Source organism: Lissotriton vulgaris, chromosome 10 (assembly GCF_964263255.1).
Source record: "Lissotriton vulgaris chromosome 10, aLisVul1.2, whole genome shotgun sequence".
NCBI lineage: Eukaryota > Metazoa > Chordata > Amphibia > Caudata > Salamandridae > Lissotriton > Lissotriton vulgaris.
Genome location: NC_141698.1, coordinates 111,757,472 through 111,776,178, shown reverse-complemented (window position 1 = coordinate 111,776,178; position 18,707 = coordinate 111,757,472). Strand labels below are relative to the sequence as shown.

The following is an 18,707-nucleotide window of genomic DNA, read 5'->3' as shown; positions in this document are numbered from 1 at the left end:
GTGCCAGGCTTTCCCTGCAAAAGCTACTGGTGGCTGGGTAATATTATCTAGCCCGCTGACCTATGCCAGTCCGGTGGCAAAACCCATGGCCATGGCATCTATTTTAAACACAGTACATTTCAGTCAGGTGCATTTTACAATGGGGGAATTTACAAGTGCTCACACCATTACATGACTTTACATATTAACAAGGTGTCTCACACCACTCATGGCCTATACAGGTTTAATCCCATGGGGGAGACATTTTCAGATTAAGGGGGCAAAAGCGAAAAATTTCAGGGGAAAGGCCCAGTCCAACAGAGCTGGTTACTATATCGACAAAATAACAACAGATACAATGTCTTAATCCAGGAATGAGGAAATGCCATAATTGCACTTATTGCAATAATGTGATAGAGGGGTCATTTATTCTACATCCCCAAACCAGCAAGAGAATCAAACTAAAATATCAGAAGGATTGTAATTCATCACAAGTGGTTTATAGCATCAAATGTTTCTGTGGGAAACTTTATGTAGGTAAAACTGAGCGTAAAATAAAAGTGCGCATTACCGAACATAAAAGCAGGATCCGGAACAAGACTACCACGTCAAGTCTAGTTACTCACTGGATGGAAATGAATCGTACGATACCACAATTGCGATTTCAAGTTTTAGAACAAATTAAATTGAAATCTGAGCGTGATAACGCCAAATGGCGTTCTAAAAAGGAGATTTGGTGGATCATCTTTCTCGAAACCATGATGCCGAAGGGCCTAAATGATAAATTGGACATGATTTGTTTCCTTTAATAGCTAAATAATGTTAACACATCACAGTTTCCATCATGCAGGGTAGGAACTTTACAGATGAGGACAGAAGGTGTGTTTATAATAATAGTGGCAGAGAGCAACTAATGAATAACTAATTTTACTCATTTGGCAGGATATAAAGGGCTGATCGCAGAAATTTGTGATCTATATGATGTACGTACTTTGGATGTCACAACACATGCAAACTCAGGACAGATGATTTATGTATAGCACGCTGGTTCTGGAGACAGAACATAGTCTTGTAATTTGTTCTGATGATTTATTTACAGTTATGTTTTCCGATTTTAAGATTGTTTTATTCACTTCTTTTTGTTTTATTCTTTGTGTTTCACTGAGGCTTTGAGGTTTTACAACACGTAAACTGGGCATCAATCCAATGTGTGTTATTGCCAGTTTGGATGGGTTTTTGCGTTCAATAAAGTTTCGCGCACGTTTGACTTTTCCAAGATGGCCGCCGTACAATCGCAGTAAGATGAATCAGTCGTCGATTATTATTGTTGGTAGCATTTGACCAGGCAGTAGCGTCGAATGGTGTGGAGAAACCAGTTGAGAATAGGAGTCGATGAGCGTGGATGCTTCAAACCGGAGGTACGTGACATGGTATTTAGGATTGTTTACGGGCGGTGGTATTGAAGCAGGGGAGATGGTAAAGGAATTTGTTATGTGTTTGCCGGCGGATCTGCACGGAAGAAGTGCCCAGTAGAGTAAGCAATGGAAACGCGGTACAATGCGGAGGGAGCAGGTAATGATCCCTTCGTTATACCAAGCTCAGTTAATCAAACAATACACATGTGGGATGTTTAACTAGGAGTGGATTTCTACTGTTCCCTGACCGGTAGAACTGAGGAAAGAGGAGGGGTTGGAGCTTACGGCATCCCAGCGTTTTTTCACGTGCAAAAGCAGCAGTGAAGTACCGAGTAGTTCAAGGTAATGAGCGTTGCTGAACTTCTTGTTTTTTCAATCCATCATACGCTTGTGTAGGTTGCATAATCAAGAGCGCACTTCATTTTGCAGAACGGAATACAGTGATATCGAGTGTACGAGAAAAAGGAGGAGACGGTGTCAACTACATTGCAGCGATTTTTCGTGTTTAAAGTTCTGAGCCTGACTCATTAAGAAGGTAATAGAGAAGACCAGATAGTTGATTATTTAATGCATTGAGTTGGTTGAAGTAGTTTGATAACATTTCTATCGTAAGAGAGTTGGTGAGTAGTATATGGCGACATACATTCATGAAGGCTAAGGTTTTGGTTTTTGTGCACTTTTCTTTCACAACACGTACATGGTGATGGTGACAGTTTATTTATTATTTCGCAACTTTTTTGCAATAACCAAGTTATAGCAAATGTGATCTGTTCTGCCATTCAACGTGCTTAGTATTGTAAAAATAAGCGTTTTTTGTGTGTACATTTTTTTACAGTTCCCCTGAAGAAGGGATTCATTTCCGAAATGCATTGGGACTAGAAAACAGAGTTCTCTAAGCAACAGTCATATTCTTTTCAAAGTTGTATTTTGTTTATTATTCACCTAGATAGGTGTGTTTATGTCTAGTTTAGGGCATTGAAAAATGTATGATGTTTACTGAAATATAAAGTAAAGAAACTGTTTATAAGCGAGTATCTTGATGTACAAAATTCATTTAGCAAAGTATAAGAGATATCATAGAACACAGGAATTGGTCGATTAATGTAGGCAAATGGAAGTTTGCCTACTGCTGTGCGGGCAGGGGCAAGTGATAGCTGTCACTTGTTGGTTTTGGTCTACGGTTGAACTTGGAGGGTAGCATCCACCTTCCCGCCCAGCACGCCCCAAGTAACTATTGAATAAATAGGTTATAGGTTTAAATTGAGTTCCAAATTAGGTGTGCCCTGCACAATCCCCTATTATTCTAAATAAAGAATGCCAGATAGAAGGTACCTAAGATCTGCTGAATCATTGTGGGCTCAGGGTACGACGGCTCATCACCTGTCTTCCACATTGCTAACTTTGTTGTACTTTTAAGGAAATAGCGATTCTCTAAATTAAATGGCAAGAAAACCTGGATTTCATTAGAGACATGGATGCTAACATAATGCATTATTCCTTTAATGTCACTCCATGCAGCACTTAAAATGTATACACCGCAAAGAAACAATTCCAGAACAGAGCCTTCCTGGCATATAATAAGCACACACACAGAACAGTCTGCCTCTTTGAAATGTGAGCCAAATTCCTCCTGCAATCATTAACGAAGAAAATGGAAGTGGTGTCAGCACAAGAACACAAGTATAACGAAAAACCTCAGAACTGAGCGAAGGTAAAGAATCCTCTCGCTTTGCCAAACTTCCAGAAGATGGAACACCACAAAAGAAGTGATCTATTGGATATTATCTAAAAGTAAAAAGGAATGTTAGTACTCCATCTTATGCAAACGCCTAAACCAGTTAATCATAACGCAACAAAGAATGCTTAAAAACTGTGTCTTTGATGACATTTCGATTCTCCTGGCATTTTATTTGGAGAATCGCTATTTCATCACAAGACCGGAGGCTACCATTATGCTTGTTGGCAGTCCTGCAAATTCACATCCGACATGTGCTCAATCGGCTTATAGTAAAGTTTTGCAAAGGTAGCAGAATTTGACCAATCAGCTGCCTTAATAATGTCCTCTAGTCTGCCGTCTTTTTAAAAAGACTGACTAGTCAAAGCTCCCCTCATAGATTGAGCTTGAAATATTTGAAGGTTGACACCAGCTCACTGCATATTCTACTTAACCCATCTTGCAATTGTGCAGTAGTTACTGCTCTAAAGGGTTTTCACAAAGGAAATGAGAAGTTGGTCAGAATCATCAGGATGACTCATATTCCTTATTACAACTTACCGCACACAATTTCTTGCAAGAATCTAATTTGGAATAAAATATTGTGTTGGACATAGTTTTAGTTCTCTTAATGATCTCAAAATGTAACTCAAAGGAATCCTAAACTGTTACTTCTTACCTCTAAACCTCTAATATCCGACACACGTTGATTAGACAGGGCAAAGAAGCTATTTCATAGAAAGTCTCTTCTGATCCAAATATCAGTTACTCGGCCATGAGGTGAACAAATCCAAGACTATTTTTACATCCCAAAGGGTCTCATACTTAGGTTTAGGAGGTCTCCTTAACCTGACACTCTTAAGAGTTTTATAGACCATTTCCTTTTTCCCAACCCTCCTGTTCTTTACTAAAGCATGTCCAGCTAAGACTGCAGATCTGTAGCAATTAAGCATTCTGTAACGAAGGCCTCTATCGAACAGTTCAACTAAATAATTTACCACTTCAACTATAGGTGTCTCCACAGGATCCAAGGCCCTCTCCAACATACCTGACTTCCATATCTTATTGTATCTACTGCGGGTACCTGGAGCCCAGGACTCTTCAAGGAGCTCCTCAGCCCTTCCCAAAAGGCCGACATGTCTCTATCTCTCCTGATACCTTCCAGGTAAGAAGGCTCAAAGCCCGTCAGTACCAGAGGGTGCTGCCTTCCATCTACGTCCCTTAAGAGACCTTCCTCGGAGAGTAGAAACAAGGGAACATCGCAAGCCAGCTCAAAGGTCATTGGAAACCATGCCTGGGACTGCCAAAAGGTAGTTATTAACACAAGTGAACATATCTCCTGTCTCACCTTCGAAAGAACCCTCTGAATCATTGCGAAAGGGGAAAAAGCGGAAGTGCGGCCCCCTTCGAAGTCTTCAGGAAAGCGTTCACTGCCAGAGCACCCGGATCTGGCATCCAGCTGAAGTATCTCTAAAGTTGAAATGTCATCCTGCTCGCAAAAAGTTCCAATTCAATGAACCCCAGAAATAACACATACTTTTGAAGTAGAACCTATATCCAAGCCAAAACAACACAACCAGAAAACCACACCATTGGAACGCCTCCACAGGCTAAAAATCCCCAAAAGAACAGCCCCCAAAACAATCCGTCCTCATCCTTACTTTTCAGTTCAGTCACTTTGAAAACTCTAAAAACCCTGAAAGCAAAACACCCAACCATCAAAACCAAACCATCTGTAATGGGCATAGATCAACATCTGTGTAACCCAACCAGGAAGCATCCTCAAAAGATCCATGACACAGGGTCCCTCAGAAGAGACCGCATAGCTATCCATGAACCCCAACAAACCAAAATTCTCCGCCCCAACTCACTCGGAGCTGGAGTATAACCCCACTCAATATGACAGAAAAGCAGACCTAGCAAAGTAACCCGGATTAGAGGCATGCAACAACCCTTAACAAGGAGATGCAGCTCAGTGGGAAGTAAGACACCCAACTCTTAGCAACCTGAGCAACTGTAAAAAAAACGAGCTAATCTTTTTGATACGCCCCCCGGGGAGTTGCTAAGAACATACTGCACCGCCAATCCCAACAACCACATTCCCCCCATGCCCAGATGTGTGCTCTCCCTGGGGTGGTGTCGTTCTCCACTCTCAGGGACAACACGCGGAACCGTCGCCTCAGCGAATGAGACAAAGCATCAGCTATGTTATTTCTATGTTCTGGTACATGTTTGCCTTAAAAATGATGTTAAGCTGTAAACAGGAGAACATAAAATGCTGCAGCAGTTTCAAAACTTCAAGTCCCTAGCTTTCTGGTTATTCACCAAATGCACTACCGTAATATTGTCCACATTAAACAATACAGTCCTGTTCTCAAGTTTGACTCTCCAAATCGACAATGCCACCAACACAGAAAAAAAGGCAATTCTCCTGCCTTGGTGCAACCAATGTTATGGCCATGGCTCCGCACACCACCTGCCATCCCAGAAAATGAAAACTCATGTGCACCAGCTGCGTTAGAAAAACTTGCACTTGCCAAAAGATGTCTGAGTCCAGCAAACACATCAAAACCCCACTGAAATCTTACAACAAAGACAACCAAGTACGTAGATCAGCCCTGATTGTCAGCATAGCTCACACCCTATGATGAGACAGTGAAGCTCCTGACATGGCAAAATCCTCCTGCAAAAAGTGATACCATCCCTCACAAATCTACAGGCAAAACTCAACAACCCCAACAATATCTGTACCGTATGCAAATAAACCTTCCTCTCACGAGCCACATCATCAATAAACCCAACATCTCCCTAATCTTAGGTTGCAGAAGTTGTGCAATCAAGCAAACTTCTTCCAGTTTGAATCCCAGAAACATTAACACTTTATGAGGTCCCTCCATTTTCTCTGGAGCCAAAGGAACCCCAAAATCTGTGACAAATTCTCAAATGCTGCCAAAGCCCTGCCAGTTCCCAGACCCTTCCTGACTCACAAAGATAAAATCATACAAATAGTGGCTAATCAGTCGGCGTCCGCTGAACCTGGCAAACGCCCCCTGCAAAAAGGTACTGAACAACTCCAAAAACAGGAAATAGCACAACCCATAGGCAACACTTTGCCGTGAAGATAGCCCCTTTAAACTGTAACCCCAACAAAGAGAAGTCCTCCAGATGTACTGGCAAAAGATGAAAAGCCGACTAAATGTCACACTTAGCCAATCCACCTCCCTGCCTTGCCGTCCGCACCATCTTTTACTGAAGGGTAAGACACTGAAACATCCCCTTCATCAAAAAAATCATTCACTAAAAACCCCTCGTGCCAGGATAGATACTGTATCAGCTGATATTTCCCTGGCGCTTTCTTAGGAACAATCCTCAATGGAAAAATAATCCAGTCAGGAAGAGGTAAATCCCAAAATCGGCCCACAATCCTCCCCTCCCTCCAATATGTGGACAATTTGTGGCAAACAATGTGAGGAAATTCGCTGGCAGACTTCAAATTATTCAGCCACCTCCAAGACCATGGACCCTGATACCCCAATCGAAAGCCCTCTGAAAATCCCTATTCTAACTTTGCAGCAGTCTTCCTATCTGGATACCCCCGTATCCACCAAGAGAACCATCCCACATCCACTGGAGTAGCAGCCGTCTGACAAAGATTGACCCTGCTGACCTCTGCCTTTAGAGGTTTCCCACTGTGCCCCTGAGAAAATCACAGAAACTGAACCTGATCACACCCCTCAGAAATCACCCCATCCCCACTAATACTGCGGGGGACGGCTCCCGACCGCATTCCCCCAAATCTCCTCCAGAATACCATGAGACTATAACTTTTCACTGCCTGTGACCCTCCTTACTTCTTCCATCCAAGCAACCCCCTATGGAGCACCATGGCATCTCGGCTGTACTCTTGAATTCCACACTTGACATCTGAAAAGCACCAACCACTTCACTCCTGTTGGTTAAATGCCCCAAATCCACGCCCCCAAGCTCATCCCCGCCACCAGTAGCCTAGACCAATGCATCTTCCCCATCCTGTCATACAAACCACTCAAACCGGGATGCTCTCTATCGCCCACACCTCCATCACCACTTCAGCAAGTGACAGAAGAGCGAGGTAAAGAAGAGGACTGCTGTTGCTCCCTTAGTGCTGGGAATGGCATAACAGATTCTCCCACAACTTTAGGCCTACGTCCGGAACCCAGAATCTGCTCCGTCAAAAACTGCATCCTACTGACAGCCCGTGGAGCTGAATATCCCATCACTGGCCCCATGACTCGCACAAAGTCACTGGGAAATTGCCACCCCTCATCAATGAGGCTGCATCAGCGCTTGACGTTATTCCACAAATATCCACACCAGGGGCCCACCCCCACTTACGTACCCCACGAGCAGTCTGTAGCACAGCTTGTCTGATAAGGTGAGGACTAGCATTAAGGAGGAGGTCTCCAAGATTCTTGTGTTAATGGTGATTTTGTCCTCAAACAGCCCTTGGTCCAGCCTAGTAGTGTTGGTTCCTAAGGGTGCCCCTCCAGGTGCCACACTGGAACTCAGGTTCTATGTAGACTGCAGTCACTAGGACTGGTGCACACCCCATCCCCAGAGCTGATGACCTCATAAATCAGCTTGATACTGACAGATTTCCTTGCCTGAGGGGGCTAAAGAAAGGTCAGCATTCTCAACACCAGAAGGACACTTCCAGTTCAGAGTCATGCCTTTTGATTTGAGGAATGCCACTGCCACCTTCCAGAGGCTGGTCAAACAGGTCCTGGCTGGGTTAGAGAACTTCAGTGCTGCCTACCTAGATGACATTGCGGTCTTCAGCTCCATATGGGAGGACCATTTGAACCACCTCCGGGAAGTGTTTCAGGCGCTACAGAGCACAGGCCTGACTATCAAGACCAGTAAGTACCAGACTCTACTTGGGACACCAAGTAGGAGGTGGCAAGGAGCAGTCCAAAATTGACACCATTCTTGCTTAGGAACTCCTCAAGACCCAGACAGAAGTGAGAGGCTTCTTAGGCCTCAATGGTTATTGCAGGAGATTCAACAAGGGATATGGCACCATTGTTGCCCCCTTGGCAGAGCAGGCTTTGAAGAAGCAGCCACATCAGGTGATATGAACCAGGAGTGCCAGAAAGTTTTTGACACCCTGAAGGAAGCCAGGTGCACGGCATCCGTGCCCAAGGCCCTCGATTTCTCCCTAGAGTTTGTTGTGCAGACAGACGTCTCAGAGCATGGTCTAAGTGCCATGCTCTTACAGCTAAATGAAGCGGACTCGGATCAGCCTGTAGCCTTCATCAGCCGGAGGCTACTTCCCAGGGACCAGAAGCGGAGCGCGATTGAAAGGGAAGCCATTTCTGTGTTCTGGACACTGCAGAAGCTATGGCCATATCTGTTTTGCACTCACCTCTGGGTTCAGACAGATCACTGTGCCCTCAGACTCTTAATTCAGATGAGGGGTGAGAATCCCAAACTGTTGAGGTGGTCCAACAGGGAATGGATTTTATGGTAGAACACCGTCCTGTCCCCGACCACCCCAATGCTGATGTTCTCTCCAGGTTTAGTGACTGTGATTTCTTGACTGGGGTTTAATGTTTGATTTGTTCTGCATTTCGTCCATCTTTTATGTGTCATTTGCTTTCTCACTCTAAGTGCGCTGGGTATGCCCAGACGTGGTACGGGCTCGCTGTGCCACTGGGTTCAAGATAGCCTGGCTTATAAGGGGTAATACCCTGAAACCAGTCCCAGGATGCTTGTTTCTGGTCCAGGGAGGACCTGACTTTGCAGTTCCGGCTGGACCATTCCCATGAGGAGTAAGGTCAAGACTCATTTGCATATGACTGGGTATAAATTAGGGTGGCATAGTGAGCAAAAGAACAATGGATTTAACCCAGAACTCTTGACTGGGGGTGAATGTTTGATTTGTTCCTCATTCTATCCAGCTTTTGTGTGTCTTTTGTTTTTTCGCCCTAAGTGCGCCGAGTATGCCCAGACTTGAGTCCGGGGCTCACTTAGCTACTGGATTCAAACTAGCCTGGCTGATAAGGGGGGATGCCCCGAATCCGGTCCCAGGATGCTTGTTTCTGGTCCAGCGAGGACCTGACTTAGCAGTGCGGGCTGGACAGTTCCCAGAGGGAGCCGGGTCAAGACTGATTTGTAGATGGTTGAGTTTAAACTAGAATTGCATGGGGACCAAAAAACTGTGGATTGCAGCCCAGATCTCTGTACTGGGTGAATGTTTGACATTGTTCTGCATTCTGCCCATCAATTGTTCTTTTTGCATTTGTCACCCCGATTGGGCTGGGTATGCCCAGACGTGGGTCTCCTGCTTTCCTTGCCAACGGAGTCAAGCTAGCCTGGCCGATGAAGGGTGATACCCTGAAACTGGTCCCAGGATGCTTGTTTCGGGTCCAGGGAGGACCTGCCCTGGCGGTCCGGGCTGGACTGTTATCATAGGGAGCAGGTTCAAGACTGATTTGCATATAACCGGGTAAACTGGAATGGCATGGGGACCAAAACACAATGGATTTGGTCCCGGATCTCTGTACTGGGGTAAATGTTTGACACTGTTCAGCGTTCTGTCCATCAATTTTTCTTTTTTGCATTTGTCGCCCCAAGTGGGATGGGTATGCCCAAACGTGGGTCCTGTGCTCTCCATGCCACTGGAGTCAAGATAGCCTGGCTGATGAAGGGTGATATCCCGAAACTGGTCCCAGGATGCTTGTTTCTGGTCCAGGGAGGACCTGGCCTGGCAGTTTGGGTGGACTCTTCCCATAGTGAGCAGGGTCAAGACTGATTTGTATATGGCTGGGTTTAAACTGGAATGGCATGGGGAGCAAAAAAGGCCGGGATCTCTGTATTGGGGTGAATGTTTTGTATTTTTCAGCATTCCATTCATCAATTGTTCTTTTTACTTTTAGAAGGTGACATTTTCTTACTTTAACCATCCTGTGCCTCTGCCTGTCTCTGACTACAGGTCAGGCTGACAGCTGGGCTTTGTGAATTCCATCTGCAGTGAGACATTTGCATCCTGATGGCCCATTACCAGGCTGATGGGCCTTCCATAGGTAGATTAGGACGAAGGGGCTGATACCTGCACCTGAATAGAGCTGTGCCCACATAAGAGCTGAAAACTCCCCTCTAGTGAACCTGGAGTCAGGGAATGAAGGGCAGGGACATTGTGAAGTTCAAAGGCCCCTTTTGTGCTCTCCCACACTTCAGAGACACATTTTGGTATACATATTGGACCTCTGACACCCTATCAATCAAGGAATTTGTAGAGCGCGCTACTCACACATTAGGGTCTCAAGGCGCTGAGGGGGGGTCACTACTGCTCGAACAACCAGGTCTTGAGTTGCTTCCTGAAGGCGAGATGGTCCTGTGTCAGCCGGAGGTGGGTGGGGAGGGAGTTCCATGTCTTGGCTGCAAGGAAGGAGAAGGATCTTCCTCCGTAATTTGCTTTGCGAATACATGGGACGGTGGCGAGGGCGAGGCTGGCGGAGCGGAGCTGGTGGGTAGGCGTGTAGAATGCGAGGCGGTTGTTGGTTTACCTGGGGCCCGCATCGTGGAGAGCCTTGTGTGCGTGGGTGATGAGTAGGAATGTTATTCTCTTGCTGATGGGGAGCCAGTGCAGGTTCTTCAGATGGGCTGAGATGTGGCTGTGGCGGGGGATGTCCAAAATGAGTCTTGCCGAGGCGTTTTGGATGCGCTGTAGTCTTTTCTGGAGCTTGGCTGTGGTTCCGGCGTAGAGGGTGTTTCCATAGTCCAGGCGGCTGGTGACGAGGGCCTGGGTGACCGTCTTCCTGGTTGCGGTGGGGATCCATCTGAAGATTTTTCGGAGCATGCGCAGGGTGTTGAAACAGGACGATGAGACGGCGTTGACTTGCTTGGTCATCGTGAGGGAGGAATCCAGGATGAAGCCCGGGTTGCGTGCATGGTCCGTTGGCTTGGGTGCGGTGCCCAGGGCCGGTGGCTACCAGGAGTCGTCCCAGGCGGAGGGCGAGGGTCCGTAAGTTCACTTTGGAATCCAGAGGACACCCTGCAACCAAAAGGAGCTGTCCTGCCAGGAGGGACTCCCACTTTGCACTGTGCTCTGCTGTGTGGGCCTGCTCCCTGCTACCTCATCAGAATAGCTATACAATGACTGAAAAGCAGCCAACGTTTTCCAGCTACCAATAAAATCAATGATTTGAGACCTCTATAGAGCTGTGAATATCTCATCTCAATAATTTGCATCAGCAGTATGTCTCCTTCAGTAAGTAAAATTCAGCCTAAACAGGGGTGTATAAAGTTATTCCACGAGGCTGCAGCTTGCCCTGATTTTCAGCTTAGCTACTTGAAATACATTTACTGATAATGAATCTGATGGGCATGATTTACCCAGCCAGTGGTTATCCAGAAAATCTGGTATGGCTGGAGTTATCATGAACCAACATTGAGCATCCCTTGTTTGTGAGATTCCAAACTGAAAGAAATAGAGAGAATATTGATACCAGCCCACACTAACCGAAGGTACATTGAAATAAACTTCTGGGTAATGGATGGACTTTCATTCAATATCACATTTGTTTGTTACAGGAATTAAGCCAGGAAAACCAGAACCTTGATATACCTCAGCAGCGTATTCTCAGGTCCTTTTTAATGTCAGCCCGCCATGGTGGCTCTGAGCTCAATGAGCAGGACAAAACAAAGCTGAATTTGATTAGCTTGAAGCTCATGGACAGGACTACAAAATTCAGGTAAGCTGCTGAACTGTTTTTTTTTTTTAACTCAGCTAGTAGTCTCTGCCAATTATGCGTGTCCCACATAAGAACAAGGTATTTACTTTTAACTAGGGATTCTGGGTTTTGTACTCCTTGCAGGACTGCAGTTGTTCAATATATCCCTCTTGCTGGATATGATATCCAATAATAGATAATTAAACCTTTTTAAATCTTTTTTTTTATTAAATATGTAGGATCTCAGCACCTTGTGATTCTTATTGTAAGATTCATATTAATATCTTCATTCATGGACATCAATTCGTCAAAATGCCATGTTTAGCAAAAATGACATCCTGTCACCATGATTGACCTTCACCAGTTCATCGCTTGCCCTAACTTTACTTCTCTAGAGGAAGAAATACAAAAACAGAAAGTAACTAGGGCCCTTTGAGTCCTGTTTACTTTATTTTTATGCTACTACCTTCATGACCCATTAGACAAGGGTTAGCAATGCACAGTGAGGGCATACCAAATTTCAGGTTCAAGAAGAAGCATGTTCCCTAGCTACCCCTAATTGATCTTCATGTTACCATCAAGTCTTCCAACTAACAATAATCGTATTGCGTATGAAAAAATGATGTCCATAATATGTCATTTCTGCTACTTGTTTGAAACGTTTAGCAAAATAAAATAGCGGCACACTTAATTGAGTTGTATGTAAATACTTATTTATTTTAGGTAATACAAACATGCTCAAAGGGGGGGAAGAGTGTTTTTGCAAAGACCAACTCATTGGAGCCAAAAGGTTCATTACAACAAGATTTCTGATTGCAGAAGAGGCGGAGATGAGGAGATAAGAGATTGCCAAGGAGGGTGATGGGCAGATAGGCGTGTGGTTTAAAAGAGGTAATGAAGTTTATGGGGGATTGGCACATGGCTAAAAAGAGGTAGTGAAGAGAGAAACGAACTGCAGAACAGGATGAAGGAGTTGAATAGTGACAATATAGTGGAGAAATATAGGGGCCCTAAACAATTGTCTGCCCGCCACCGTATCTGGAAACGGGACCGCCTGCCATTATCGCGGCGGTCCCGCAAAAGGCATTAGGATGTGCCACCAGACTGTCGGGCGCATCCCGCATTTTAAACATTGCGGCATGCGGTGCTGCAAGCAGCACCCGCCGCAATCTGTAAAATGCATTTGAATGCACAACGTGACAGGCACCACGCGGTCCCTGCCACCTTGCACCAGCAACTGTGTACAGCCCCCACCCCCACGAATACCCTGGAGGCCTGCAATGGGCCTCCAAAGACAAAACCACCTCCATGGCGGAGTCATTTCACAGCCATGATGATAATATGGATGGCGGTGCCTGCAAGGCACCGCCACCATATTCCTGGGCTATTCCGCCTGGGCGGATTGCCTACTGGCGGAAAACCGGCGGACGGTCTTCCTTTCTGCCGGGGTCCCCATCACCATCATAATTTGGCGGGGGGGAAAGTTATGTGGGCGGTAGGTATCCGCCCGCTATAATAATGACCCCCATAGTTTCTTTGAAGAGGCATTATTAAAGAAGAAACATACCTATAGGAGGGTAAGGGGAAGGGCATGGAGTACAGGAAAGGTACGGTGAACGCTTATCCTTTCCAAAATATTATTGAAAGTCTTGGGTTGTTTTCTGAAGTCACCTAGAGATGGCTGACCCCATACAGAAGATGAAAGATCATACCACGATGTAGATGACCAATCAACACATTGAGAAGATACCCCACTTGAGAAGGTATTTTATTATTGCCTACAAAAAGACACTGCAAAGTTCCAAAGGCAACTATGTAGTCAAGTAGTGATAGGAGAGGTAACTGTGTTCTGGAAGCATAAGTGTATTATTACTGCATTCTGATGTTGTGTTTATTAAAATGGTGCATTTTCCACTCTTTCCTAACTTGGGGCAGTGTTGGGGCGATCCTGATGGATTTGGGGATGATATTCCAAAGCCTGTGTATGTAGTTAGAAAAGATCTGCTGCCTTTTTTTACATTGTGGTGTCCTTGGCTGCAGGTGTGCCGAGAGACACCAGAGATGGTGCGCTTGTCTGCATGATAAGCAGGTGTGCTGCTTATGATGGCATTGCAACTGCTGAGCGTAGCCTCAACGGTGGGAAGCCTAGCCCTGGGAGAGACGTACAGCTGCATGTAGGATATCTTTAAGGTTGCGTAACGGCAGTGTGGAGTATGCAGGGCCATTTAATCATGGTCTTACCACCTCCACATGTGAGAGTACAAGGGCATGGACAGCAGTTCTGAAATCGCTTTCCGGAAGAAACAATTCCACTTTCTTTAGAAGTGAGAGCCAGTCCCATGCTATGTGCTCCTTTAGTGTGAGGTTGGCGTCCAGGGTGAATCCAAGTGACTTAGTAGGAAGTAACAGGAATTGTGACTTGGTGGGTTTGAGCCTCAGGTAGCTGCAAGGAACCCTGATCTGGGAGAGAAGCAGGCAGTGTTTCAGATGTTCAGTGTCTAGAGCGGAGGAGACTTTCAAGTATAGTGGTGTATCATTGGCATTTTTGTGAATTATGATACTGTTATCTGTGAGAAGAGCCTCAAGGGTCTCCATGTAGTCATTAGTTACATCATACAGAGGAAAGTAAATCAGGTATGCATAGCTCTATACATTGATGTTTATAGGGGTTACTATGGGAATTTGTATCCTTTACACTGTAAACCATTCTCATTATTAATCTATAAATGAATATGTCCAGAATTGTAAATAGCACTTAATACCTTGGGTCACCCACTTACATTACCAATACTCGTGTGAAAACAGCTAGGATGGGTGGACGGGCGTTCTCCCACCTGGCGGCAAACAGCTGGAATGAGTTGCCTATGGAACTTAGATTAACAGACTGTTACTTGTCCTTTAGGAAGCAATTAAAAACATTTATTTTCCCTAAACCTGAATAAATTATAATCATGACCCTGTTATCAGTCAACCACTCACTACTGTCATGATAGCGCCGTGATATCCTATTTAGGATGATTGTTTGTGCTTTATAAGTACCATTGACATTGACATTGACATTGACATTTTTCGAATGACTAATCAGCTGAGGTACAGGTACATTTCTGAGTCAAGATTAAAGCTCAGCCTTCTGGTTTTATAATGGGAGATGTCTAAAAGCCTGATTCTTTGGTAACATTATGTAAACAAAATCACACCTTTCCACAGCACTGACTTTGAATCACTGAAAGCTGAGAGGGTAGGATTGCCAATGTGAGAGGAAGGAACATAAGCAGGGGCTCTGCATGGAGGGATACCTGAATCGAGAGGGGCCTGCTGCTAAACTGAACCTGACAAATGAAGGCAAACACAGCTCATATATGAATCAAAGACACATACCAGAAATTAAACACACAGGCAGACGCTTTCATGCATAAGATGCTAAAGGCTGTGATAAAATAACACATAATAACGTACCACCTGTACACATGCAGTAACTTCAAGTGATAGCAATGTTTTTGTCATCCTTTGATGCAGGGCAAGCTTTAGGGCAGTGCGACCGGTGCAGCAGCACTGGGCACTGGCCTGAAAGGGAGGTCCTGGCCTTGAGGGAGGATATGGGCGGGCGCTGTGTTTTAGCAATAACTTACGATTTAAAGCACCTACTGCAGAGTTCCTTGTGCGTCTAGCTTTCAGGCAGCAATAAAAATGTCGACATAACTCTTGTGATTAATGTTCCTGCTGGAGAGAGAGATCTGAGTTTTGTCTCGTGGCAGTCTTACACCTTAAACTACCTTGAGAAGGAGCGTTTTACGAAAATAAAGGTAACATAAAGTAGCGCAGAGAGGGGCAGGGAGATAGACAGGGAATCAAAGGAGGAGATCATGGGAGGGGGGGGGGGAAGATTGTCCTAATGGGCACCACCAGCCCTAAAGCTGGCACTGGTTGATGTAGCTACCTTTGCTGTATTTTTTAAAAGCGACCTGTTGAACCTAATGAATCCTAAAGGACCCCCTCTCTTCTGAGCACATTGCACATTTCATCATGCCCTAAGCCAATGGCACTAACAAACAAATAGCTGAATGTCTATGGACGATAAAAAAAAACCCTAACACTGTAAGTGAAAAATAAAGCCATTGAAATCCAAGAGGTAAATTTCAACATCTGAAAGTACTCATTAGTAAAAGGAGGAATTATTCAGCATGTCTGCGCCTTTCTTAAAATGAAGAATTTCCTTAGAGCAGGGGTCTCCAACCAGTAGCTCGTGGGCTACTGTAGCTCTTGAGCTAACTCTGAGTAGCTCACCTTTTGACCAATGAATTGCCACAGATTACAGTGGACAATGACACAAGCCAATGAAAAATGTGGGCGGAGAGTGGGTGGAGCTTCAAGTCGCCACCTCAATACAGCATGCTTCGCAGAGCAGCGCATGCGCTGCCCAGGCTGGACTTAAAACGATCTATAATGGCATAAAGATGATGGTGGCCATCCCAGGCATATTTGCCGGCTAACCTGACATAATGGCTGCAATCCTTAACAAGTGGTAATCATACTTGGCATATTGTTGAAATTCTGGTCATTTGTAGCCATCAGTGAGATTTGTGGAAATTTGTAATACGAGCGGTGCCTGTCTAGTAGATATTGGAACAAAGGGACACGTAGAGTCTTTCTCAGAATCACACAGTGTGGTCAAGGGGAAAAGTTCAGAAATAGAACCGAGGTTGCCTAAAAACAAAGTCAAAAGTTAGCCACTAGACTGTTCCTGCTTCACTGCGATGTAGTGGCATTGATTAAATCAGGTGCCTAGGCCTGGCATATGATAGTAATACACAGGCAAATGGACGAAACCAGAGCAAATTAAGGTGGTACGTGGGCTTATTACTCTGTCCAGATGAATGTGTGGGCGGCCCATGCAGAACAGAAATTCATGGTAAACTAGTACTGAAGCCAAATAAATTGTGTTTGCGAAAAAATGTCAAACTCGTATACAAACAGAAAAGTTGTTTTGCTTTTACAACTTTGCAGTCTGATTATAGAGGACACATTTGGTTGATTTACTAAAACTAAAACATGTTAAACTTATTTGTGGGCACTGGCAAGCCTCTAAAATCCATAATATTTGCTGCAATTCAAAAGCATGTGTTTGAAGATAAAATTAGTACATTGCTCACAAATAGGAAGCTGATCTTTTAAGGGAAAAGGAGTTTATTAAAAATAAAAAGCAGAAAGCAATATTTAAGAGTAAAATTAATGCATTTTCAGGAAGTGGCTAGTTGACGTTTCCATCCTCACACTCAACCATTCCTGATTGTCTGTCACTTGTAAAACAGGAAGGAACTTTGGGCCACATGTATCAAAAGTTTTTGCATTCGCAAACGGGCCGATTCTCAGAATCGGCTATTTGCAAACACAAAAAATGCTCTTGATATGTATCAAACCCTAGTTTGCGATTCAGTAACCTGTTACCGAATCGCAAAAGGGGTTTGCGATTCGGTATTTGGAATTTTGGAAGGTATTTTGGAAGGGGCGTGTTTAGGGACTCTCTTTCAAATACCAAATTGTAACAGTATGTATGAATGTTTTGTTACCGTGAATGCGGTCGGAAAACATTCAAATTTTATCACCAACTTCAAGTAGGTGATAACTCATTCGCAAATGGAAAGGGGTCCACAAGCCCAGACTGGCCAGACCGGGCAATCCCCTGGTGCGCCGCAAAGGTGGGGGCCGATTTTGGGCCCCTGGGGCCGTTTTTAGGTCTGGCCTCTCAATGTGCAAGCGCATTGAGCAGAGCGAGACTATAGCGTCTTAAACAGACTTTACCTAACTGGGCGATTTGGTGCTGTGCCCGTGGCTTTTAGGTCAATGCGCAAGCGCATTGACCTAAAATGCGCGTGCACATCATCAAATCGCCGTCTGTTCCCTCAGCCGCACTCCTCCCACACCTTTGAAGTGAAGCTTAGCTTCACTTCAAAGGCCTCTGCTGCTTCACACCCTCTCCCCGCTCCGCCCCCTCCCCTGCCTGCCGTGTCGCATTTCTCCTCCCCCCTTCTCTGTCTTCCCTCCGTCTTCGCATTTCTCCTCCCCCCCCCCTTCTCTGCCTTCCCTCCGTCAGTAGTGTATATATTCTTTCAAAAACTTCAGGACCAATACTGCGCTATTGTCCAGACGATGACCCTGCTCTTATTTTAATGTTGAAACGTTGTTGATACTCAGTGATGAAACACTTTCTTTTCAAAGTGAACAATGCTACCAAGGAGCTCTGAATTCTTTAATGCTTCATGAATAATTAAGCCTATTCCACTGGAACGAACGGTCATGAAATATTAACTCTGGCACTATGTAGACAGCCATTTTTACTTGATCACTTTAATCAGGTTTTTTTGTTCCACTTGCACAGTGTAATCACTTATACCACCAAGCACTGTTTTGTCCCACATAATTTATACAATTCTGTAAATGTCAGTGCGTTATCACACAAATTGCTATAAAGTAACTCTTGCATTCACGGTCTCTTTGAAATACTTTGTACTGTATATGAATTGATTTTCATTAGATAGAACTTACAACTACCTCATTAATGATACATATTTTGTTATTGATAGTACAAAGTGTGCAGAGGTGCTCTGCTGACTGTTACACCGCTGTGCGGCTCATGGCTGCCGGCACAGCCTTGCTACCCATTAGCCGCCTGGCGCAGTCATTCTTGCACTCATGGGCCACGTAATTGTCCGTCTCGGCTACAAATTGCCTCTCCCCGCAGGCCCATTCGCATAAATCCTGCAAGCTCGTCCAAACCTGCTCCAGAGTGCGCGAGCGCGCCGCACGCGCGCCGAGAGCCAATAATGGGTAAATCTCCACTAAATGCTTCCTTCAATTAAGGCAGGGAAAAAAATAATAATCTCCCGG

General features: G+C 44.9%; 1 protein-coding gene across 1 annotated transcript in view; it reads left to right on the top strand.

The window, feature by feature from the left end:
* Positions 1-18,707, top strand: part of LOC147684780 (uncharacterized) — a 286,561-nt gene that overhangs the window by 49,463 nt on the left and 218,391 nt on the right. Inside the window, exon 6 of the mRNA XM_086939730.1 lies at positions 11,683-11,843. Within this exon, the coding sequence (XP_086795856.1) occupies positions 11,683-11,843 (161 nt within the window). The remainder of the gene's footprint in view (positions 1-11,682; positions 11,844-18,707) is intronic.